This window comes from Corvus hawaiiensis, chromosome 6 (genome assembly GCF_020740725.1).
Source record: "Corvus hawaiiensis isolate bCorHaw1 chromosome 6, bCorHaw1.pri.cur, whole genome shotgun sequence".
Classification (NCBI taxonomy): domain Eukaryota; kingdom Metazoa; phylum Chordata; class Aves; order Passeriformes; family Corvidae; genus Corvus; species Corvus hawaiiensis.
In genome coordinates, this window is record NC_063218.1 from 54,556,254 (window position 1) to 54,581,248 (window position 24,995).

The 24,995-nt window shown below is 47.3% G+C and overlaps 3 protein-coding genes across 4 annotated transcripts in view; 1 reads left to right on the forward strand and 2 right to left on the reverse strand.

The window, feature by feature from the left end:
• Positions 1 to 52: 52 nt before the first annotated feature.
• Positions 53 to 4,358, reverse strand: KNSTRN (kinetochore localized astrin (SPAG5) binding protein). The gene is made up of 8 exons (XM_048307500.1): positions 4,254 to 4,358; positions 3,190 to 3,322; positions 2,989 to 3,045; positions 2,680 to 2,767; positions 1,517 to 1,637; positions 1,172 to 1,230; positions 970 to 1,044; positions 53 to 400 (listed from the first exon to the last, which is right to left on the reverse strand). Exons 1-8 carry the CDS (start codon positions 4,315 to 4,317, stop codon positions 269 to 271), a joined length of 729 nt encoding a protein of 242 aa, XP_048163457.1. The 5' UTR covers positions 4,318 to 4,358; the 3' UTR covers positions 53 to 268.
• Positions 4,359 to 5,248: 890 nt separating this feature from the next.
• DISP2 (dispatched RND transporter family member 2) lies at positions 5,249 to 24,218 on the reverse strand. Of its 2 annotated transcripts, XM_048305829.1 has the most exons (8): positions 24,124 to 24,218; positions 16,512 to 16,958; positions 14,448 to 14,477; positions 12,566 to 12,689; positions 11,687 to 11,802; positions 11,275 to 11,393; positions 10,262 to 10,359; positions 5,249 to 9,624 (listed from the first exon to the last, which is right to left on the reverse strand). In XM_048305829.1, the coding sequence occupies exons 1-8, from the start codon at positions 24,201 to 24,203 to the stop codon at positions 6,205 to 6,207; spliced, it is 4,434 nt and encodes a 1,477-aa protein (XP_048161786.1). In that variant the 5' UTR covers positions 24,204 to 24,218; the 3' UTR covers positions 5,249 to 6,204. The 2 variants fall into 2 exon arrangements, with proteins under 2 accessions (XP_048161786.1, XP_048161787.1); XM_048305830.1 differs by lacking the exons at positions 11,687 to 11,802; positions 14,448 to 14,477; positions 16,512 to 16,958; positions 24,124 to 24,218 and having other exon boundaries at positions 12,566 to 12,643.
• CCDC9B (coiled-coil domain containing 9B) overlaps positions 23,455 to 24,995 on the forward strand; it is a 38,868-nt gene continuing 37,327 nt past the window's right edge. The window contains exon 1 of the mRNA XM_048305832.1: positions 23,455 to 23,607. The gene's annotated coding sequence lies outside the window, so the exon portion shown is untranslated. The remainder of the gene's footprint in view (positions 23,608 to 24,995) is intronic.

The window sequence follows — 24,995 nt, forward strand, 5'->3', positions numbered from 1 at the left end:
GCACGCCCCGCCCCGCCGCCCGCCTCCCGGCGCGGTCGCGGCTGAGCCCGCGTCCTTGCAGCACCTTTAATGAACTAAACCCACGAACACCAGAGACCGCAACAGAGCGGCGAACGCCCGACACAAGGCTAACCGGCCGTCGCTGCTGCCTCAGCTCCCCGTCTGTCCCTACCCCGCCGGGGAGCAGTGACTAGCTCGATATAGGCTTGACAAAGAGGGACGACTGAAGTAGGGATGAAACAGCAAAAAAACAGTGCATCCTCGTGCCTCACATTGCCAGGAGCTTCCCCAGCCCTTCAAGTATGGCTTTCCATTCCTTAATTTGAGCTTGGATGTAGGACTGCTTCTCCAGGGCACGCTGCTTCTCCTCTTGTGCTGATTTCCACTTGGCCATTGCTGTCTGTGGAGAAGTCAGTGCACACCATGTTTTACTAACACCAGAGTAAGGAACAGCAAAGCCAAGTCCTAAACCAGCTCCAGCTAAAGCATCAGAGCTCTTCCTCCCAAACTAAGTCAAGTGAGATTTCTTTAACCTTGGTTGCTTGTGGAAAATGTAAATTTATCTATGACCAAAATTTAGGAAGTCTCCTATAAGTTATATTTTAGCTCTTGGGCTTCTTATTAAGAGTTATAGAACTGTAACTTAATTACTGTTTTGGTCTGTATATAAGTAATTATTGAAGCCACTTGCACTTGCACACTTCTAGGTTGCCCCGGAGATTAACCCAAGGTCACTGCTCTGCAACAGTTTCCAAGTTAAATCAAATGCTCTGACTTCAAGAACAACAACCAGGCTGGTGGATCCCCTCTATTTAAAAGGGGAGTAACAGTTTCCTTAAGGTGTGGGTTTATATTAAAAGAGGAATACTGCAGGTTTTCGTCTGGTTCACGTGGAGAAAGGAGGATTGGGAGGAGCAAAAAAACCACCCTGAGCACCTGGTGCTCACTGCCTGGTTGAGTCAGTCTTACCTCAAGCATCTCCTTCTCTTTTGCAACTGTGTGACAGAATAATTTCAAATCTTCTATGACCTTCTTAGTTAGCGTCTGAAGAGTCAAAAGGAAAATGACTTTTAATATGATGCAAATAAATGTGAGTCTCAGCTGTTTCAGCATCAGAGAGAAGGGTAGGGGCACACAGACCCCTCCAAAGCCCACTTCAAGCTTTTCTTACTGTTGTCTTTTCCTGGCAAGCGCGCGTCTCTTTTTCCTCCTCTATGTTGCTACCTGTAACTAATTCAGGAGGTGCATTAGTGAACCTCTAATACCTCTAATACTCTGAGAACAAACAGCTTTTCTACAGCAGGAAATACTAAGTTACTTTATCCAGGCCAGGGCCTACTACAGGAAGCAGCTTTTTCTCTTAAACCACAAAAAAACCCCCCAAACCCTGCAATTCCAGCAGTATTCCCTTACCAAGGAATCATGGTTCAAATTTCTTAGGAATAGTCACAACAGAAGAAAAAAAAATATTCTGGAGAAGGAGTACCAGGATGTAAGGGAAGTGCAAACTCCTTACCAGGACCGATGTTTCTCCTTTCTAAAATCATCATGCAAGTCTCCTGGATCTGCTTGAGCTTCTCAACTTCGTGGACCAGCCTCTCATTCTCCTTCTTCAACTCCCTTAACTGTATGGTGCCCTGCCATTAACACAGCTGCAAGTGAGGCAAGTTTCCAAGGAGATTTTCTTCTCCTTAGTAATACTGACAATAACAACTCCATAAGTGCTGCACTTGGCACCAAGAATCAGACCTTGCCTTCTGTCTCTACCAGCACAGCAAATTAGGCTGTTGCAGGTCCTCGCTCCTTCTTGACTGGATTAATACATTTATCACATCCACACACCATAGCAATTACTAGAAAAATTTGGTCATGGAGGAATTCCTTTTAGGCAACTTTATCTTTTCTTGTGCTCCCTCTCGTTTATATAAATAATGCACACACTGAGAAGCATATAAACATTGTAAAGGAAAAGGTGTTTTACATCTTTAAGCCACAGCATGATTCCCTACACAATTCAGATATTACCAAGAAATTGGATAAGCTGATCAACCTCCCAAGTTGAATGTAATTCTCCAAGAGGATCAATAAGCATGTGGATTAGGGTGATCTGGCTGATAGTGTCACAAGCTTTGGGAACATTTCATAGGAAGCCTCAGAGGCTCTTAAAAAAATCAAGATGTGAGATAAGAGGAATGATCATCCCACAGATTGAGAACTGGAAAATAAAGTGAGATTTCACAGCTGTAGGTTACAAGGAGGGCCTCCTGTACATGACAGAAGTAGTACTAAGCATGTCCTAGAGTTATCTCTGAGACAGGGAATAATGAAGTGCCAGTTCTGAATCTGATTCCACAAAACCAGATCTGTTTGAAACAGAAGTCCCTGAGCAGTCCCAGCTCTTTCAGCCTTTCCTCCAGTCCCTTAACCATCTCTGTGGCCCTTTCTTGAATTCTCTCCAGTATATCCACCTCTCTTTTGTACCAGGAGCCCAGAACCAGTCAAAATATTCCCAGTTTGGCCTCCCCAGAGCTGAGCAGATGGGAAAACAACTTGCAGAAGAATACAAAGACATTCTGACGAAGACAAGAAAACAAGCAAGATAATCCTTAACGTGACGCTGTATGGGTCAGAAGATGGAAATTACACAATGATTTATTTATTTTTCTCTCCTATCCTTACCTCTGATCTTGCTAGCTGTTGTTTGAGTGTTTCCACCAATTGGTTCTTGTTTTTCAGCTCTGCTTCTAGTTGGAATCTGCTGAGAGGGCTGTGGAGTCAAAGAGCAAAGACTTAGGGGCAAAATACCAGTGTTGCACGCCTCCTAATTTCACAAATATGCCCTCTTTTAAGCGTTGGCTTTTGTTTCTGACCAACAGATTTAACCAGCAATCTTGTCAGGAAAGCTGCACATGGGTGAGAGCTTGCCACAAGCCTCCACGGGGGAAGACCACGGCACGAGGACAACTAACAGAGATGGCAGGGACGTACCGTCTCGTTGCTGTCTTCTTTGAAACCAGTTCCACTTTCTTGTCAGACTTAGGCAACCTTAAAAGAGAGATAAAATACAATTACCAGAAGATTACTATGTTCTTGCAGATCACCAAGCCTGTTAGTTTGACGCAATCTGCAAAACGAGCCATCTTTAGGACATCTGCCAAATAAAACCATCAATATTTTGCTTTGATTTACCCTTGGTTTGCAGCCTTGAAGACATTGTCCGCTGGAATGTTTGAGGCAAAGTTAAAACTGGGAACCTTGCTGAACTCTTGCTCTGATGTTTTGCTGACACATTTTCTCTTTGAAGGAAAAGTCATTTGCAATTCTGGGGAAAAAAGACAACTGTGAAAACACCACAGCCTAGAAAAGACTCCCTTTAAGGTCTCTTAAGCCTTTAATTTGAGGTAAAGCAGTTATATCTGGCTAGAATGGAGACTTTAAGGTAGAAGTAACTAAGAGCAGTCGTCAAGTTTTACCCAGGATCAAGGGTCCAGAATAAGCCACAAATAGGTCAGATGTACACAGTGTTAAAATATAATTACCAGGCTAGCACTAATGAGAGTTTGAAATGATAATACACAATAAAGAAGGTCTCAACATCAAGCAGACATCGTGTCACAAGGTTGTTGTTCAATACTGGAAGCAAAACAAACACAGCCCACATGAAACTCTGTTAAGACACCTCCATATTTTGCTGTGAGTGAATAGCTACTAAAATAACAAAGAAAACTAGCTTTTTATATAGAGTTTATTTCTCTTAAATCACGACTGTTTGAGTATACAAAGCTATGTTCACTCGGTGGCTTTAGGAAGTTGCTTTTTCTCCCTCAAGTTAAGTATTTTTCAAATGACACACCCATGAGCACATTTACACTAGAGCAACATGGAGTTTCCACCGATACAGCCCAGCCCCCACGTTTTTAACGCTAAGCCTGGGTGCCTCACGCTTACAAAATGCTATAAAGTGCTGTAAGCAGAATGAAAAGATTTAGAAAAGTAAAAGACTGTGAATGAAGCATCTTTCACATCAATGGGCCGCTGCCTTCAGCCGGTGGAGGGTACACACACCAGGCTGAGCATTAACCTAAGTCCTAAATAGGGACAAAACAGCGGAATAAAACTTCTAATTAGATTTTGGAACAGCCACCACGCAGCCAGGCAGCCATGGAGCTCCCTAACGCCGGCACCCCCCTGCAACCCCCGGCTGAACCCCGCCAGCCGTGCCCCCTGGGTGTCCCTCCGTGCCTCGCACCCACCTGCGAACGGCTCGGGGCGGTGGAGCCGGGCGTACACGGGGATGCGGGAGAGCCGTCCCTCCATGGCGGCCGCGCTCCCCTCACGAGTTCGAACTGAACCGCGCCGGGACGGTTGGGCGGCTCCGCGCATGCGCGGGAGGGGGGGGGGGGGGGCGGCGCTGCCTGCGGGGGCGCGGGCCGGGGTGACGCGCGCGAGCGAGCGCGGATGGAGCGGCGGCGCGGTGCTCGCGCTCCTTCTCGCTCGCGCCCCGTCTCTTTCGCGCCATTTCTGCCTCGCGCCCCCTCCCTCAGGGAAGGCGTTGGTTGCCAGGACGAGGCTCCCACCCTCAGGGAAAGGCGGAGCGCAGTTCTTTCCTTCCTTCACTCCTTCCCACTGCCTCACCCTGTGGTTTGGGCACTCGAGGCCCGAAGATCAAGGGGGTTGTGGCCATCTGTGGGGACATGTAGGAGTCAGAGTTGTGAGGGTGCCGGTGCTGCCGCTGGTGTGTGAGGTACTAAAATTGCTCTCTAATGCCGCAAGGTGAAATGAGGTATCTGTATAAAATGTTTCCCGACTTAACAGACATTTTTGCAGTGTTGGCTAACATGGTTTTCATAATGGGTGGGAAATCTCTCCCGAGAGCAATGGGAGCAGTTCCGTGAGGAGGGTGCTGCAGTCCCAGCCTGAGGGTGGCCTTGGCTGCCCAAACACCCACCTGAACATCCACTATGACAATTTCGGTATAAAACCATGAAACTGAAACATGAAAAATCCAAACCCATGAAACTGGCATATTTGACATATTTCAAACACTGATATTAGCTTTAAAAGTCCATGTCCCTAATGGATATCAGGGAGTTGGTGTCTGTCTCCCACAGCACAGGAACAATTCGTGGGTGTCAGAAGAATAAGTATTTTAAAGATATCTATTTCCCTTTGGAAAATATATTAAGCACTTAAAAGATTAATAACCACAGTGTTCATGGTGAAAATGAAGCATCATACAGATTTTAGAAAAGTTTGTTATAAGCATTTATTGTATGTCAACTTGTAGAGAGAATGTTTTATTTCTCAACAAATAAGGGCAAAGAAATGCTTGTTTTCCTGTTGGTTTCTGGTAGAGGAGGAAAAACCCCTAAAATTCAAGATTCACCAGATATGTGAATTTTAAAAAGTTACATGTTTGTGGGGAATGCCTTGAGTGGAAACATGCTGTGAAGAGGACACAACAAGGCACCTGAGTTGGGGGGGATGAGGACTCTTTCCTCAAGGGGGAAATTCACACTGAAAGTCTTTGGCAGTATTAGAATTCCTTCAGATAAAACAAACTGAAGTTGTTACTGGAAATTGATTTGGGCTGGATTCTGCAGCCTCTCCCATGGTTGGGAAGAGGCTGTGTCAACTCGAAAGTCTTGACAGGACTTTTAATGATATCTTTTTTATAATATTTAAATAATATTTTGATGGGATCTGTGGACCTGGGCTTTGCATAAAGTAGAAAATGAAAAACTTTAAATTTTGTTAGTAACAGTACACTTCACTTGATAGCTAGATTTTCAGTAGTTCAGTTTTGGCTTTTTTTTTTTTAATTTTTTTTGTTGTTTTTTACATGAGCTCTCCTTCTCTGTCGTTAAATACCTGGGGAGCTTCACCTCATTATTTCTCTCAAGAAAACAAAACCTAATCACCTTGTAGGAAATGACAAACCAGGTTTACTTGGTAAGTCCTGTGAACAGCTGTGAACATGGCACCAGACGGAAGTCAAAGGGCTTGTAGTCCAACAAGATGGCTCTCAGTCCTCTCGGTGGCATCAGATATGCTGGTTCTGTGAAAACACGCGTTTTGTATGGCTGAAATACTAAGAAATAGTCTCAGCTCTAGGAGAGGTGGGAGGAAAAAATTGATATTTACAGCTCTAAGGACATTCAGGCTTCCACTTCCCCTAGCAGCAGCTTTGCTTTCTGCAAGGTCTCAGCTGTTGTAACCGGAACTTTGTGCACTGGATCGTTTGATCCAAACATCAGGCATGTCTGGCTGGCTGTTAGGTAGCACGACCGGCCCTTCGTTTCCCAATCCAAACCGATTTTTCCATGAAGAGCTGTTCTGCTGTGATGCAGCTGGAGAGACATCAAAGACAGTCTCCCTCAGGTCCAGCCGCAGGGTATCTCTCTTCCCGTTCAGGTAACCTCGCTCCGCGTTACCGTAGGAGTCAGACAGCTCCAAGGCATCGGGACAGGAACTGGTTGATTCAGCGAGCTTCAGGCCTTGCTCGAAATCACTGATCGATGTCTCGCTGGAGATGTTGAGCATATCAAAAGAGCTGCCAAGAGAACAAAGGCATCTGTGAATTTTGTAGATGTCAGCAGCAGGGAGAGGGCTGTGGTCTGAGGTATAATCTGACTGCTGCTGGGCAGTGTCACTGGAGCACTGGGATTTATTGAGCTGCCCTTCTTCTTTCATGCCAGTTGGCTGGATGTGGTCCAGCCCAGACCCATCCCATGCCTTCAGACCATACTTTTGACAGCGACAATCTCGGCAGAGTCTCTCCCTGTGAATTTCTGTTTCTGAGGTGCTGTGCTTGTAAGGAGAGGAAGTTTGCAAGGCGGGACACTGGCACAGGCCGACCTGCTGGTCTCCAAGGGTCTCCTGCAGATTCTGTCTCTCTCTTTCCAGGGAGGGGTGCGTTCCCACTCGAGGGCATCTGTTGTCTTCAACTTGTATGTCTTCAGAGAGCACAGAGGGCTGGTTGGACAGCTTGCTTGTGGAAGTGCTGTTGTCAAAGCTGTCGCTGAGTTTCCTGGACAAGGGCTGGAGCTCGTATTGCTCGTTTGCAGTGTTGGACTCCTGGACCTTCCGCAACCGGTTTTGCTTCTCACTGCCCCCACAGGCAAAGTTTCCGTTCGGCCCGGAGTCATCAGAGTAGTCTTTCATGGTGTGGGCACAAGGCCAAAGGATCTGCCCGCAGTTCTTCTCCGGGCCGAAGAAGCAGCAGAGCGACTGGAAGAAGAAGCTGGCAAACCCACAGCTGATACAATTGATCATCATGATGAATATCCCCAGCTTCCTGTACACCAGGACTGTGGCAGGCAACATAATGACCCCTGCAGAGAAGAGAGCAGAAGCTGCCATGGCTGTGGCACAGCTCATCTGCTTCAGGGAAAAGGCCACTCGGCTCAGGCGGTCGGAATGGGGGCACAGGTGATAGGAGATGCAGTAGTTGACGGTGAAGTCAACAGAGAGACCTACTGCAGCTGAAATGAAGAGAGACTCCACTGCATTGAGCTGCCACTCCAAGAGGACCAAAAGGCCAGTGGTTACCAGGACGGTGCCTGCAATGGCAGTAACAGAGAAAATGCTAAGCAGAACGTTCCAGGTCGTGAGCAGCAGCACCACGAAGGAAATGGCTATGGAGAGCCCCATGACCACCATGGTTTCTGTGCTGAGACTGTGCTGGAGGTTGTACAGCTGTAATTTACTGGTAAACCACCCGTTCTGAAGCCCCATGGGGGCAGTTTTCATTTCCTCTGTTATCCAGAGGCTGATTTCCTCATAGAATTGTTTGACTTTGCTGTAGTTGAAGCTGTAGTGATAAATAGTTTGAAACTGCAGCACTAAGGCAGTGAGATTCCCCTCCCCATCAAACCTGAGGCCCAGATCGTACGTTTCTGCCCCTTCCCTGCCCTCCTCCAGGAGCATCATTTTGATGCAGTGCAGGAAGACTTCACTTCTGTAAGGGAAGGAGAACTGGTTACAGCAAAGGTTGAAGCTGTGGTCTCGCTGGGAGCACTGGCGACTGTCCATCCACCTGAGGAACTCCTCCATGAAGCACACCGTAGATTTCTGCTCTGCATCAGGGTAATAGAAAGTTTTGTTCTTCACTTTTTGGCAGAATTCGAGGAGCCACTTCTGGGCATCAGGATTTTGGATGGTGAAGGTGGTGTCTGTCACTAGGGTGCCATTGCTTTTTGGATTGAAATGGTCCCCATTATCCACGGGCAGAATGCCCCAGACAATCGTGACAGGCATACGCTGCCCTTCTCCATGCTCCAGCCTCTCAAACATGAACTGGTGGCAGTACTCGGAATCGTACCTCTCAAAGGGGTGGCTCAGCCTGAACACTTGGACCGACGATGTCTCCAGAGTCGGGAGTTTGAGTTTGGGGTTGGAACAGGAAATGTAGGCACCTCCGATGGCTAAGGCAGCAAACCAGCAGATCCAGATGTACCGAAACTTGATGACCCCACAAGGCAGAAGCTTTTCAAAGAGCAGCTTGGAAGTTTCAGACAGTGTGTTCTGGAGAGCCTGGAGGACGTAATGGACGGAGAGAGCGACTCTCTTGTGGCTGCTGTTGTTCCAGTAGGCTTCCGGCTTGTAAACGCAGGTCGTTGCGATGTAGCGCTCGTACAGCACGGCCGAAGAGGGCAGCCAGGTCATCATGAAAACCAGATTCACCAGCACCGAGGTGCCCATGTAGACGGCGAAGCAGCGGATAGCTGTGATGTTGCTGATGTAGCTGGCGTAGAAGGCAGCACCCGTCGTGAAGCACGAGGCCAGCATGAGATACGCAAAATGGTGCATGGTTTGACTCACCCACTGAGCAAGCCCGGCAGAAGGGTTCTGGCTCTTGCTGAGGTTCCACAGGTCGAAGAAGACAAAAGTGTGGTTGGCACAAATGCCGCTGAGAATGATGACTGCTGTCAGGTTTATGAAAGGGAAATAGGTGAATCTAAAGGCCACCTTGTACAAGAAGTAGGAGATCATCAAAGAACTGACAACAGCGAGGAGGACCATCAAGGTAATAAATACTGAGCGTAAATAAAAAGAAATGCTTAGAAAAATAGCTAATATTGCCAGCACTGGATACTTAGTATCAAGTAAAAGGTAGTGCTGGAATAGTTTCTGTTTAAGGCCCAGGTCCATTCCAGTGATAGACGTGTAGTTATCAAACAGATCCCAGGTTTCAAGGTTGTCTAAGTAGATCCCCATCATAGATGCACCTTTTCTTGTAGGCAGGAAAAGCAAGCTGTATTTGAGAGAGGGCACTTGGTACTCCATCGTCTGGGGACTGAGAAAGTCCCTGTCGACCAAGAAGTGAAGCAGTTGGTAGATGGCATTGAAGCGGGTACATTTTTCTGGGACTTGAGCACACTGAGAGTGTTTCTGTCTGACAGCCTCGGGGCCTATGCAGGATGGCGTGAGGACACCTCGGTGGTAGTCTGGAGCACAGGCACGGAGCAGGGCCAGGGTGTGGGAGATGTCTCCTTGGGTTATCTCCAGACACGAAGACCTGTTGTACAGGACAGCAATGTAGTTCCCCACAGACCAGCTCGGGCAGCATTCGTTGGCTTCAGTGCGCTGGCACAGGTCTCTAAAATGCACGTGTGAGCGTATCTGAAAAACATGAGGGGGCATCAGGTCAGACCCTCTCTTGCAGCCCCAGTGTTCCTTACTCGCTGCAGTAATTCTCCTGTCCTGTCCTGTCCTGTCCTGTCCTCTTCTCTCCTTTTCCCCTTTCCTCTTTACCCAAGGTGTACCACTCATTGCCATCCATCCTCCCAGTGACAAATCCCAAACACCAAAGCTATGGAAAGTTGGTAGCCTTTTGCAAAAATTAAACCCTGTCCATTATTATATTTTATAACCACAGATTTGAAAATTTGGCTCCTATGGCAAATGCAGCTCATCCAATTAAACTTCCCACTTGTAAAGCTTGCCACCAATCTCCAAGCTGGTAGCTCCATTTCCATAATTATGTTCTGCTGCCCAAAATCCTCATCAGCTTCTGATGGACACCTTTAGCTTCTAGACCAGCTCCTGTTCAGTGTCCTTTATTCTTGTTTAATTTGCAGCTGGCAGGTGGGATCATCCCTGTATTGCCAAGTAGGTGAAATGCTTTGGAATCCTCCAGGTAAAACCTGTTGCATAGCTTACATTGTTTTTTGTCTGGCATCCTCTCAGCAAGACATCAAAGATTGCAGCAGACAGAAAAGAGACAGCCTGTACTTGTGTTCTTCCTGCCATCACTGACCTTGTCTTGTTCCATTTGACACATAGACTGAATTGCTTGCAAGTTCCATAAGCTCCCAGCAGTTGTGGACATAAATACCAGCTGGGAATAGCTCTTTTCTGAAATAAAGAAGAAGAAGAAAAAAATCATAAAAGGATTAGGTAATGAAGATGAAGCAGCCAGGCTGTTTGGAGTAGAGTCTCCACAGAAAAAAGAAATATGTATCTCTGTCCATAGGACTGCTCTGGAGGACTCCCTGGAGGGAAGCAGGTCACAAGACAGTGGTGAGCATGTGCTTTGTGTGACCTTACCCCTGCTCCTTGAAACAGGTCAGCAGCATCACGGCATTTTGAAAATCAAATATCAGCTTGCCTTTAGCGACTGCTGGCATCTGGTTCTGCACCCCTGGAACAAGGGAGGAGCTCGAGCTCAGCCAAAAAGCCCCAAGGACCTGCGGGTTTGGTGTGTGACTTGTTTCAGAGGTGGATAGAAGGCAGGGAAGAGAATAAAAATATCTGCATGTTGTTCCTCTTCTTTCTACTTACTAGTGTCCATTTTGGGACAAATTTGGGGGTGTTGGAGCTTTCTGTTTTTCTCTCCAGATTTTACTGCCATTTACATTTTTCAAGAAGAAAAGAAGGAACAGAGAGGGAGTGGGAGCAGACAAGGGAGAGGGAGCAGACAGCGAGTGGGGCATATGCTGTTTTTCCAGAGTATTCACTTTTGATATGGGTAAATGGTGAAAACATTAGTCCTTTAATGTGTGCTTTCAAGGTATATTTCTAAAGCGAAAACAAGAAGTATGGCAAAGAGTTAAGAAGGAGAAACAACTCTTCAGAATTTCTGAACCAGCCTTTTCTGACCACTGAGGTATGAAGTGCTGGGAGGGCACTGTCAGAGCTCTCACAGGTGGAATTGTACACACTTCTTGCTTAGAGCAAATTCAGAGTATTCCCTGTGTCCTAAACTCTGACAGTTCTGCCAGCTGAGTTCTGGGTGTGCAGTATTTACTGCCCCATCGAGATTTCACTCACCTGGGGGACCACAGAAGAATCCATCTGCTCCATAGATGGTTTCCACCATTCTCCGTGTCCTTGCTGCTTGTTCTCCCTGAGCAGCCTTCTGTCCTCTGCCAATGCCAAGGTCATCATAGCTAGCAAGAGGGCAGATTATTGTTAATAATACTGTTAACTATTATTATTAACAAGAGAGCGTCTGGCTGAGAATTACATTCACTGACAAGGCTCTGGTGCCACACACAGCAATAGGCAGCCCAAATCCATTGCAGGCACACAGACTTCAAACTCTCCAATGCCTCAGTTGCTTTTAAGCGTAGGATGTATGTTGAAATTCACATAGATATTTTTGAATATTGAATATTGAATATTGAATATATGACTTTACAACCAACATGTTCCTCAAATCCCCCAAACCAAGCTCAAATACCTTTTCTTCTTGGCATAGGGAGAAAGGGAAAGGGTCTTCTTGTAGCCTGTATGGCTCTCGACATTCCTCCACACAATGAGCTTCCTGCCAATGTCAGTGTCCCGTGGCTCAAAACCCTGCACCAAGGAAAAGGGCTTTGTCACAGCTCCACTTCTGCTCAGCTGTCCTTAGGCCTCCTCTGACACATGGAAACTGTATGAGACTATTACTGCATCTTGGAGAGATGCACGAATTGAACTTTCCCTTGAACTACTGCATCCCAGAAATGAGAGAAAAAATACGTCTCCTTCCCTTTTCCCTTTCCCTTTCCCTTCCCATCAACAATGGCTACAATTCTCTCTCCCTGATCACCTAAGAATCTCTCCTCCTTCTCAAGTGTAATAGGCCCTTACAGAAATGGGACTAATTTTCCTTTTTGCAGACAAACTCTAGCGTATTCTTATTTTTTCAAGATTCCTCCATTAACAAGAGGCAGGGATGACTTTAGGGAATGTGGCATTCCACATGGAAAACATTCCATGTGCATAGTGCTCAGAACAGGGCATGCTCTCCACATCAAGAGCCTCATGCACAGACTGTAGGAGCAAAAGCCAGCTCTTCTATCCAGTCTCTGCTGAGCCTAGCTATTCCCTGTGGGCAATCTCAGCCTTCCAGCCTTGGAAGGGGAGCAAAGGGAGCAATCCCAGTTTGTGCTGGCAGTGTCTCCACACCGGAGTGAAGGCACTGGTGGGAGTGCACAGCATGGCTGAGGGATGTGTTCTCCCTGTGTGTCAGGGGCAGCTGTGCAGGACTGGTACATTCTGCTTATCTTGGAGGGATGATATCACTGGTTGGGCATGGATTTACATTCCTATTGATACATCAACTGTAGGGACTTACCATTAGGGGTTCTGAAAAGTCAGGCAGATTCCCAACCAGCAGCCCAGCCATGGTGCAGATCACTGCTGCCACGGAGCACAGCACCAGCATGGCCAGCGGCCACTCCGTGATCAGCTGGGAGTAACTGCAGGCAACAGGAAGAGAAAAATGCAGCTGGTGAGATGCTTCTGCTCTGAGCAAAAACCTGCTGTAGAGCCAATGAGGTGTGAGTAACAGGAAGGAAAAAATCAGGGTCTCTGGTTTGAGCACTTATTTATTGTGAGGCTTGGAGGCTCTAGTGCAGCTATTAATGAACATAGTACACCTCTAACTGGATGTTTGCAGGCAGCTCTAATTAACTCGGGTAATTACATTTTGCCTCCCTGCATTTTCCAGCTTTTTCAATCAGAAATAATAAAAACCAGACTCTTGTGTCCTTGGGCAAAATGAAGCTTTAAACATTTAAATTCAAAGATTGCATTTAGAAAGAGCCTCTTCATTTCCCTCACATTGAGCTATGTCAGCTGGTGGCTGCAACAGTTTGGGCTGCAGATTTCCAGACCGTGGACCCTGAGAAATCTTCAGGTTATTCTGAAGAGTCCCTGAAGGTGACTGACCAGAGCAAGCCCACTGTCACTGGTCTAAATTCACATGTATTCACTAGAATACATATAATTTTCATGACATTTCACAGAATTTTGATGACATTTCTATACCATCAAAATCCTTCCAGGGAAGCAGCTTACTCTGGCCAAAGTATTATTTGCCAGTTACTTTTGTTCTTAAAGAGCTGGTGTAAAATTTTCTATCCAAGTTCTGTTTTTCCTTTGGAACAAACTGGCTCCCATGTAGGATGATCTATGAAAGTTACTCTCCCACATTTTTTACCAGTGCAGGTTTTACTGTGTCAAGATTTTTGTCTTTCTCAGAAACATCAGTTGAGATATAAGATAGCAGAATGGGTTCCTGCTCTGGTTTGGAAGGTTCTAGGTAGTTCTTTTGTGTTCTGCTGTATTTCTGAAATATAAGAAATTCTTTGTTCAAAAATAGTTGACAAGTATCTGTGAAGGGAAGTGAAATATTTATGAACTTTATTTGAGATGGAATGTTTCTGCTTTCCTGCTCTTTTGCCCCTTTTGCCTGGGACTCCACTGCAGCTATTTCATCATTAGAAACCATCATAAGCACTTCAAACACCTTTTCACATAACTTTTGATTTTTTTTTTTTTGGCTTTTTTTTTTCAATTTACAACTGCCTTATCAAGTTTGTTTTCATAGACAAAGTCTTTCCTATGAAAATGAACAAAACTGCTCTTTACCTAATTTCTGGAGGATGTTTTGGGTATTTCCATGTCCAATTACCAGAAAAAAAAAGAACAAAAAAAAAGGTGCTTACCCAAACCATCCAGAAGTAATAGTTTACAAAAGTCAACTTTAAGTACAAGTAGAAAGCAATCAAATTACTTTAATTTTGATAAATGTATTTAAAATTCTCTGTCTGTTGAAAAGATAAGTTTATTTCCTGGATGAGCTCTTTTTGTTATTGCTCCTCGGATAAAACAAGCTGGATTAATCTTACACACATATATATACACACATACACACACACACAGAGAGAATTATTTTATATATATATAAAGCTACTGTATAGGTTAGAGCCAGGCACCTGCCCAAGAACAGCTACTGGGACAGTGTTGCTATTCATTAATGCAGGTTAAATTGATCTCACAAGCAAATGGAGATTTTTTCCAAAGAGCGGAAAGCCCCAGGAGCGCTGACCTCGCCTCTGGAGCCGGGCCTGCTGGGATGTCACCAGCAGTAACACTCTGCTTCTCCTAATAGCAGGAGAGGAGAGCACTGATCACAGGGTACAAGGACAGGAAGCTTTTGCTGTTAAACATACCTTTTTGGCATCCTGAAAGCTTTATCATGTCTGCAGACAGAAAGGAAAAAAGATGTGTTAATTTATTATTTTCCTGGGAAGCCCAGTGCTGGGCTGATCCCTGAGCAGGTTAACCCTTGCAGGGCTATAAGCACCAAGGTGAGCCAGTGCTGACACAGTTCTGGCACTGTGTGAATTAGTTTAATGAATAACAGAGCCTTTTCCTCTCCCATTTTAACCAAACAGGATGGGAAGCCATGTAGTCACTCCTCCTTTTGCCCCTCTCAGAAAACCCCGCAGAGAGTACTGGACATTAGCAATGCAGTCCCATAGAAATCCCATTGCATATCTCATCCATTAAAATCTATCTGGTTTAAGTGCTTTTCCTGCACTTCTTAAAGGGTTCCTTGACAAAAGCAAACCTCTTTATTAAATCTCATGAGTTGGGCTAGCAACAACTGTAGATAGTTTTTACTTCCTGTTTAGCTTAGCAAGGATTTTCCCCAGAAGGTGACTCTTACTTGTTTCCTGGGCCCCTCCAAAGACAGTGTCTTTTCAGCCTATAGGAGCAGAATGCCAGTGGAGCTGCTAAAAATATTTTATCAGGATTTTCTTCACAGAGGAGCATTTGTCACTCTACTTGAAGGGCTCTGGGGGGGGAAATAAAGAAGCCTTCCCCAGGGGATCCAAAGTTTGTTAATGAATCCCTGAGGACAAGCCTTCCACTGGCATCCTGAAAAAAAAGCTGCATCTTGGTGAGTCAGATATCTGCAGGACCTTTTGTTCTGCTCTCTCCGTGCTGAAACATCCCCTTGAAACACGCCTCAGTCTGGCACAGCCTTGGCTTGGACCAGCTTCCAGAGAACTGCTCCCACCTCCTTCTGCAGCTGTGCCAAGCTCCACTCAACCAGTGCTCCCAACTCCTCTCACCCTCCTACACTCCTGCTTAAACTGGGAGAAGGTCCTGCTGCACTCCAATATCTGTGTTGGGCAGATGGCCCCCACTCCATGCAGCAGCCAACTGGTGACCTTGAGGAAGCTCATCCTTCCTAGCTTTGTTATGAGTGGGAGAAATGGAAAAGCAATGGAGGAGAGCTCCCCATGGCAGAGTCACTCTTGGTGGCTCATGTAATAAATGATTCTGTGTTTTGCTCGTCACGCTAATGCTCTGTAGATTCAGGACCGAGAGGAGCAGAGCAAAAGCCTCCCCAGATTATCAAAGCAAGGTCTCTCTCTGGCAATGCACTGCCCATCCTGTGCTAATTCCCTCACAATAGCTCCTCAAGCAGATTTGCTTGGATTAAAAACCTCATTCTGGCATTATTATGTTATCACTTTTCTGACTGCTGGTGCTGCACACTCTGCCAGGGATTTGCAGTCCAGCTGTGCTTCCTACTTAAATGACCTGTTACAGAGGATGTGGTTGGCAATTTTGTTGATAGCATATGAGTGAAAAAGGGTCCCGGCTCCTTTGACTGCAGTTCCTCTACACTGAAAACACAAGCAAATTAAATCCTCTGTAAATGGCTGGAAAAAGAGACTGTAAAGGGCTTTTGTGCCTAACACTGAAATGTGGGCAAGGAAGGAATCCTGTGCCATCTTTTATTAGGATTCAGTGGCTACGGCTGCAGCAGTGAAGGGATCATGATCTCTTGTGCCAAGAGTGGACTCTAAAAGGCACTCTCAGGAGGAAGGATGGTGCTGGCTGGAAGGAGCAGAGGTTGCAGTTCAGGCTGTTGTTATCCAGGCACTCTGTACACAAATGAATTCTGTCATGGACAACAAAGAATTCATACCCTGGTTGCTGCCCAACCTGGAAAGCCAAATAATGTTCCCCCCTTTTGTATCTCTCACTGCTCAGCTGTAGCCAGTGCTTACCCTCTGCTGCCACTCAGCTCTCTGTATGCCCACACAGAGGTAGAGAGCAAACTGGATCCCTCCGTGCATTTTGGGGCAGCTGGTGCCCTGAGCTGGAGAGCAAACCCATGCTTCATGCATCCCAGCTCACACCCTGCTCATCCCTCCCACTTGCCCCTATCAAGTCTGGAAGATGCTCTTTGGAGATGCCTTTCACGTGCCTCTTACCTGACTGTGACAACATGATGTTGCACTGGCTGCCGCTGCCCGGGGGACCACTGCTTCCAGGGCATTTCTGAGGCCTTGTGGTGGGAAGCTGGCACAGAATCACCACTGGAAAGGTGGGAACACAGCACAGGCCTCTCGCCATGCCCAGGGAGCGAGGGCAGGCCATAGCTGCCTTGGGACTCCTCCTGGTTGCAGGGGTAATATGGGTGGTGCTGCTGTGAGTCCTGGGAGCTTGATGGCACCTGGCCGTTGGACTGGGTGGAGACTGGTCCAAGTGTGTGGCTGGAGGAGGGCAGGTTGTCTTCCCCCAGCCCGGGGGATGCAGGAATGGGGCAGTGATGGACTGGGCAGATTTTTTCCCAGGAAGTGCCACTGTAGCTGAGCTCAGCGTTCCCAATCTCTGGCATGGCAAGACAGGTCTGACAAGGTCCTGCATTTTGTTTTTCCCTATGAGAGAAATGAAGGGAAAGGTAAAACAGGGGAGAGGTTGAAAGGCTGTGCTGAGGAGTTGCATCCTGAGAACTGGAGATGCTCACAGACCTCCCACGTAACACAAATGTCAAACCTCACCCACTGTGTCCAGTACCAGGAGTCAGCTTAAGGGCTGAATGGATTATGCTTTTTATAAAGACATCCGTGACTCACTCAGGGATCCCAAGTGATGGGGAATCCTGTAATCCATCCTTTGTGTGTGTTGCTCCAAAAGTTTGAAAAATTGGGTAATAGCCCACCCAAAAATTCTCCCAAGATATTTCACTGTGGAGGGGGGTCCTAACTCAGGACCCAGAGAGATTACAGAGGCCTGGGCAAACAGAAACCAATGGAATCTGCATGTCTAGAAGCCACTCAATTATCTGCACTCCTTGGGAGGATTAATTAGTGTGATTGCTCTGCAGAAGGACTGGCACTGCTCCATGTTGGGTCAGCAGGAGAGTGAGTCATCCCTGGCACTGACACAGCTGAGCAGTGAACCTGAGGGCTGTGATGTGTAACAGGGTCTTCAGCCTCCAGCCTGGCACATTCCCTAATGGCTCCCACATCCTGCATGCTCCACTGGGCTCTTCAGGAACTTTTTAGACACACATCTCCCAAGGATGACAGCAACAGATTTTATTGGTCTTACCTTGTAGGAAGGGGATGGACTGGGATCTCTATAGATCCTTTGAAAGTTTACTGTCCTCTGGCTGCCGAATTTACTGAGACAAAACATTTGCAGACTCCAGTTCCCAAGTAATGAGGTGTCTGCAGGATACACTTTCTCTTCTCCAAGGAATTAAAAACATTATTTCATTCCTATAGTTCTTGATTTATGGAGCCCGAGAGGTTTTGCTAGCTTGGAGAAAGTTTGAATAATACTTTGAGGGACTGCTTTGTCTGTGTGACACCAAAAACCCCTTCACACACAATAGACTGAGGTCCTTCAGACCCCAAAATGCTTTAGGAATTGCTGTCCCAAGAGATGCAAACACCAGCAGTTTCTGGTCCTTGTTCAGAGCACGTGCCACAGTCTCTTACAGCTGAATTATGTGTCTTGCTGCAGTGCCTGGCGTCCAGGATTAAACAGGATGAACAGTTCAGACCAGCCAAAATCACAAAGTGTCTCAAAGAATTATGAATGTTGGAGGAAGACTGCAGTGAGATCAACTTTAGCCTGAGGCACCTGGTGTGATATGGGAAAAAATTAAGATAACAAGTTGGGGAAGGGATGTTTTTTAAAATTTTGTAGAGTCTCTCTCATTTATTTTTCTCACAGCCATAGAAGAAGGCAGAATTTTAGTGATTACACATCTCTGGAATTGCACCCAAAGTTAACTGGCATGAGATTATCAAAGACAAAAGAATCTGGAGAATACTATTAGCTCAGTATTGCTTGAAAATTGCTATTTTTTCCAGAAAGCAGGACATATTGGCCTTGGCAGTCTGTGCTGTGTACTTTCCAACATCAGTTGAGTTTATCAACACTGATAAACTATATTTCATGATTATACAAAATGGGCTTATTTCATTGAAATCATTACAGCAGAGTAGTGTTTGTGGTAGCAGTTACACCAGTGCCGATGTGGACACTCATGCCACAGGCATCACACTCAACTTCAGCTTGCACACTGTACCAGTCCAAGGACAAGTAACAGAGAAATCTTGACTCATTAAGCAGCATCCAATGCTATGTTTAGTTTCTAAGCCTAAAGAAGGCTGCAGTAGTTACAGACACAGATAGCACATTCCTGGGTCCTGACTTCAGAAGCCATAATTGATGTGCAAATGCAAAGTAACTGGGAAGAAGTCAGTGTTTGTGCTGAAGCAGGTGCCAGAAAGCAGCAGACAGGTGTGTGCACACCTCAGTGAGATAAGGTTGAGATAAAGTTGTCCCCAGCAGTTCCAGTGCTCATTTGCCTCTGAGCTGCAAGGCAAGGTACTAGTAAGACTTGAGCTGGTTCAATGCAGCAAGAGGGAGAGCAGCTGGCAAAGAAGAAGCTCCTGAACTGTGACAATGATATCCCAGTCACCCAAAGAACTTGTCAAATAACATCAACAATAAGCTTGAAGTCCTTGCTGTCCTGTCCCAGGTGGATTAGTGACAGGATTACCTGGCCTTTCAAGTGTGTGATTTGTGTTAGAGCTCTGTGTAAAGGTAGTTCACAACAAGAGACTCCACACATGTCATATATGAGATTACAAATGCAGTGCCAGCAAAGCTGCTCAGGAGATGCAATCTGAACTCTTGTCTGGAGTTCTTACAGCCTCATCAGAGTCGTCCCTGCACGGGGAGGGATTCAGGCGCAGCACAAGGCAGGAGTGCTGCAGACAGACCAAGGGAAGATTAGGGTCTGTGGCAGTCAATAAATAAAATTACATCTTTAATTAGTCGTTGCACTTCTCTACTAATCATAGAGGCAACCTTAGGGGAAGATGCTAAACCACCACATCCCCTACAGTGCTAGTCAGCTGCAGGGGCAGAGGTTATTTGGGACAGGACCTGGAGGGTCCCTCAAGCCACGCTTTCAAGCCTGAGGTGTAAATCATCTTGCTCTTCCCATGTGTCCAGTGATTTGGTTGTGGTTTGTAGCTTTGTACTGCACGGAATTTTCATCAGAGAGCTGAGGTCATGGTAGTGTTATGCTTTGACAAGGTCTAGACCTCTTCTCACTCCCTTTTTGTTACCTCTAATTTACTCTTTTTCCTCAGCCTTGATCCTGTTGTTTTCCCTAATTTTTGCACACTTTAAATAGGTGATGCTCTCCTGCAGTGCATAATAATTTATAAAGACACTGCCATACTGACATCTTGTGTTTTGGTGTTCCTACACCTGTACTGTATTTCTGATCTTTTTTTTCAAAGGAAAAACAAAATTGTCATCCCTTTAAACTGCTGGATCTGCACAGTAATCTGGGACCAGAGGCTTTTCATGACTTAATTAGCCTGTCTGCCTCATCTGAGGGTGAATATGTGACACTGGACAGAACAAAAGGGCTTTTACAAAATACACTTTGAACATGGTCAGGGAGAGGCAGGAGACCATGCAATGAAAAATTCTTCCTCCGCAAACCCCTCGGCTACAAAACCTCCTGGAGGGGAAAGCAGATGCCAAACTCTTGGATATCGCAGATTGCCTCCGGGTTTTCTGCACATACGTTGGTAGCGTTGAGTCTAATATTTCACATGAAATCACACTCTCCTTGTTTACCATCTTTGCTGTGAAATGCTGTCAAGTTCTGCTCTTCCTCCGTGTGTCGTCTCCTAACTCAATCCCTGGCCTCCTCAGTGACTTCAGATTCTGGAATAACTTTGGCAAGTTTGGATCATTCACTCGTGACTTCTCTTCATTATCTTCTTTTCAGACTAAACAATTACAGCTCTGTCAATCACCCTCCGGATATGAGTTCCCTTATGCTCATCCGTCTCCAACTCCATGACGATGTGACCTTGGTTATCCACAATCTCCAGGGAAACCTGGAGCTTGCAAATAATGATCGGTTCGGATAATCACTGCTGGCAGCTCAGCAGAGTTCAAGTCTCCACTTGCTGCTTTCCCAATTAGCTGTAGTGCTGCTGAGCTTAACCTTTGGTCTGCTGAGGTCTGCACCAGACATGTAGGCCGGTCCTTCTTTGCCTGAAACCATGTCACTATTACTTTTCTGGGCCCTCAGGACCTTGAACTATGCTAGAAAAATGTTTCTGGGGATTTCTGATGTCTGTTTGCTGTCAGGCATGAGGAGAAGAGGGCAGAGCACCACACTGGACTCTGCTTGCCTTGCTGACACTGACAAAGACTTATTTTTAACATTCATTCCCACTCTGGGCTGTGTCAGATATTTGATTTCTTTGGGACTAAGTGAGCAGAAATGATGTCTCTGCTGCAGAAAAGCCTACAGAGGCAGCTGGCAGCCTCCATTTTCTTCTCCAGGCTCAGCTGCATGTAACCAGAGAGATGCTGGGAAAGGAGAAAAGAAGGGGTGTAAGGGAAGGGATGGACTAGGGTTAACTGCTCCTGTTACCCACAGCAGTGAGCTGTGCTGCTCTCGCTGTTTGCTTCCCTGTCTCTTGCCCTGAGATGTCTAGACAGAACAATAATCCAATTTATGGACCTGCCCGAGTCACTCTGAGTGCAGCAGTGCTTCTCTGAGATGAGTACCAGGGCACAAACAGGGTGCTCATACTGATGAGTACCACGGCACCTACCTTGTGTGGGGGAACCAGCAAAAGGACTGCAGCCTCTTCCCACAAGAAAACAGGAAAGAGAGGGTCAGGATTTCTAAGGAGACAGCTTTCTGCCATTCCAGGTCTGCAGGGATGTGGAGCAGTGGTGGGATAGAGGGTCTGTGGTCCATCCCCCTGGCGCAGAGTATCTCCCTCTTCCAGAGACCAGCATCCTTTTGCCCCACACAGGATGGCTGCAGGACCTGGCTTTAGGCTTTACCTGCTCACTTGGCCCCAGCAAAGTTTACTGGAAACATGCCATGTTGGCTGCCTGCTCCCAGCACATTCCCCTCGGGGTGGTTTAATTCTGCAGCACACAGAGCTGAGCTGGGATGGAGGAAGCTTTGCAGGCAGGGAAATAGTAGCCTTCCTTTTCCTAAGCCACTACAGTTTTTGGCACTCCCTGGTCTTGCTCTCCCCCCCAAGCCACGAAGTAGGAGCGCACATGTGGTTCTGAGAGGGAAATGGGCCAAAAATATTCAGCCTTTTGCAGGAATGGCTCCTTTCTCGGTCTGCCTAATTCCACCCTTGTCCCCAAGCCCATTTCTATAAGCACTGCTTTTTTTTTTTTTTTTTAATAGATCATACCCCCCTTTGCATACTAAAGAGAGGATCAAGAAAGAAGCACTTTGCATATGAAAGATGGGAAACACCTACTGAGTGAATGGAGCTGTCTGATGCCTGACTCAAACTACAACTTCTCCTGTTGACAGAGGAATCTTAAGGAGGAATAAAAACAAGGAGAAAAATGGCAGAAGTCTGTACCTTGCCTACAACTGGAGCCCTTTTTCATCAGGAACCTTTGCTCAATTAGCCATTAGGTGCTACAAAATTTCATTAATTAAAAAAAAAAAAAGAAGCTAGTTTTATTTTCTTTTCCCTTTTTTTTTTCTTCCTCTAGCAAAGTTTTGTTTGCATATCAGCTGTACAAGTATTCCCAAATGAAAAAGAAATATGAATTCTTTCTGGATTAAATCCATGTGCTATAGGTCAGCTCCCATCTAGACTAATAGCTTTTTCCTGGAGAGCTGTAAATGACTTTTTAAGAATGTGCTTTTATAATAGAATTTAAATTTCTCTTTGAAAGTACCACCAGCAAAACTGCGGTGGAGCTCTTGAGAAAAATAGCTTTTTGCCTTGTATTTTCTAAGGAGATAAGAGTGCCCTTTCCCTGGGATTAGGGGAGGGTTCATTGCATTTCACTGTCACCTTGTTATCTAGCTCCCTGTCTCCCTGACAGAGAGAGACAGGCACTCCTGAGCAATCCATCTCCTCCTTTGGCTGCGGCAAATCCTTGTGCAGTGAACAATTCCTGTGGAGTTCTTTTGTTTTGCTTTTTCAGTCTAGCAGCAGGATCGTGCATACCCTTGAGAAGACCTACAGTCTTTTTGTTAGTGAGACTCCTGAGTATGTTAAATCATCATGAAAAATTAATGAGACTGCAAAACTCTGCTTCCCACATAGTCTGCCAGGAAAAGTTTTGTTTTATAATCCTTTTCATTGACTTGTAAGAACAGCCTTATCTTTACCCCAGGCAGCTGCTGCTGCTGCCGTGGGTACAGGTGTGTGTGCTGGACATGGAGGGCTCAAGGTTCCCACCCAGCCTTCAGTGCCAGAACAGCTGTCTGCATTGGGAAAATCATGTTTGCTAAGCCTCATTTTGAAGAAAAAAAGGAGTGAAATGAAAAGGGAAAGGAAATGAAAATCCCCACCTTGGTGTTCCAGACTGAAAGAGGCCAGGAGGAAGATGGTGTTTTCTAACATCTGTGGTTTTTTGCTGATGAGGTGAACATTGATGATGAAGAGCCTTGGCTAGGGCAGAGGGTGGGGACCACAGAGCTAACACTGAGTGAGCAGCATGGGTGAAGTTCGAAATACACCTGTGTCAGGTGGCTTAACTCTGTAACTTTACCTCTCACAGGCTGCAGTGTTCGTTTCAAGATCTGTCTGAATGGCGAAGGAGTACTCAGACAAGCAAAGAAGATGGCTCCAGTGACAGCTCGGCCCCAAGGAATGTGCAAGGTCTAAACTAGGGCTGGACTGTGTGAGAGTCACTGAACACCCACAGGCACGGCAGCCTCTGGCCGAGGACATCAGAGCTGTCTAATGAGCAGTGAGTGCCCTGTCAGTGCCCCCGGGCGGGTGGGGCTCTCTCAGCCTGAATATCCTGTACCAGACAGAAATGAAACCCTTGGGCTTTCAAAAGGGATTTGTGTGCTGCTGACCTCGGGGTGTGTTCTGGTCAAACAGAATCTGAAGAGCTCAGGTCTGTTGCCCTGGTCTAACAAGTGCCAGTGTGCTCGTGAATATGGGATGGCTCCTTGCCCATGATTATGGGCTGTTGATGTTTCCAGAAAATGTTGACGATTGTGGCTGCCAACTTGGCTTAAGACACCAGGTAAGAGAGCATATGGCACAGGGGGACATGATGAGGGATGCGGAGGTTTATGGAGATCTTTGGAGTGAAACCCATGTTTGCCCACAGCTGAGTGCAATAAGGTTATGTCTGAAACACACTGAGCTTACCAACAATAGGTCTCCCGTTGCTGCAGAAGAGGGAGCACACCATGTTGCAGGATAGAAACCTGCTCGGGAGACCAAACCGGGAAGCCCCCCGGCACAATTGGCTCTGCATGGTGTTCCTGGCCCCGGGGTAGGAGCAACCAGGGCCCCGGTTGGGCAGCGCACATCGCCAGAGCCCGAATCGCGGGTGGGCAGCTGGGCAGGCAGTGAGGGATTCTGTCTGCACCCCCGGTAGGACGACGGGACACACTTCGGCGGGACTGAGGGGCCCTGGTGCTAGGAAAACCCGGTGACACCGACCACTTCCACACACAGAGCCGCGGGTGGCGGCAGGACGGCAGTTCCCACCCGCCGGGGCTCCGCGCCCCTGTCCCGACCCCGCAGCTCCTACCTGGGCGAGGCGGGGTCGCGACCGCGGCGCGTCCCCTCGGGCCGCGGCTCCCGGGGCGCCGGGGAGGGCGCGGCCTCCATGGCCGGCGGCGGCGGGCGCTGTCCGTGCCCGCGGTGCTGAACGCTCCGGAGCGGCGGCGGCGGCGGTAGCGCCCCGGCGCGCCCCGGCGCGTCCCGGCTCTGCCCGACCCTGCTCTGCCCGGCTCGGCGTGGCTCGGCTCGGCGTGGCGCGGCTCTGCTCGGCTCGGCTCTGCCCTGCTCGGCGCCGCTTTGCCCGGCTCGGCTCGGCTCGGCGCGGCTCTGCCCGGCTGGGCTCTGCCCGGCTCGGCGCGGCGCTTGCGCGGCCGCGGAGGCGGGCCCGGCGCGGGGGCGCAGCCGCCAGCGCGGGGAGCGCTGCGGGAGGAACTGTGAGCCCCGGGGCCAGCCTGGCTGTCGGGGATGGGGCTGAGCGTGTGGGTGCGGAACAGCAGCTCGGGGCACCGGGCATCCTTTGGGTGACAAGTCCCTCATCCCCGCAGTTGTGCTCCTACTTGGCCCGGGCTGGGAATGCTCCCAGAATCGCTCCTGGCCCTGTGTGGCAGGTGCAGGGCAGCGTTTTGAAATGTTGGCTCTTAGCAGCATTAAATAAGTAAATGATTTTATGAAGTAGATGGTAGGTTTGAAACAACTGAGTTGAAAGCATGGAGAACACAGGGAGATCAGGCATGTCCACCTCCTTGCAGGATCCATCTGTCCTTGTCTACTGATACCATGACATTGCTCTGAGATGGGTGGTAGCTACATGTGTCCCTTTGTGCATGGGGATAGCTTCCCACAGAGCTTGTGGAAGGTGGCTGCTCCTTCTGTAGCTGCTCTCGTACCAATGACCATGCC

Coding starts and splice junctions, on each gene's coding strand:
- KNSTRN (XM_048307500.1), bottom strand. CDS start 4,317: ATGGAGGGACGGCTCTCCCGCATCCCCGTGTACGCCCGGCTCCACCGC. Junction 3,046..3,189: donor TTCAAGGCTGCAAACCAAGG/GTAAATCAAAGC, acceptor CTCTCTTTTAAG/GTTGCCTAAGTCTGACAAGA. Junction 2,768..2,988: donor AAGAAGACAGCAACGAGACG/GTACGTCCCTGC, acceptor TTGACTCCACAG/CCCTCTCAGCAGATTCCAAC.
- DISP2 (XM_048305829.1), bottom strand. CDS start 24,203: ATGGAGGCCGCGCCCTCCCCGGCGCCCCGGGAGCCGCGGCCCGAGGGG. Junction 12,690..14,447: donor GCTTTCAGGATGCCAAAAAG/GTATGTTTAACA, acceptor TGTTGCCTGCAG/TTACTCCCAGCTGATCACGG. Junction 9,625..10,261: donor GTCAAATGGAACAAGACAAG/GTCAGTGATGGC, acceptor CATGTTTTTCAG/ATACGCTCACACGTGCATTT.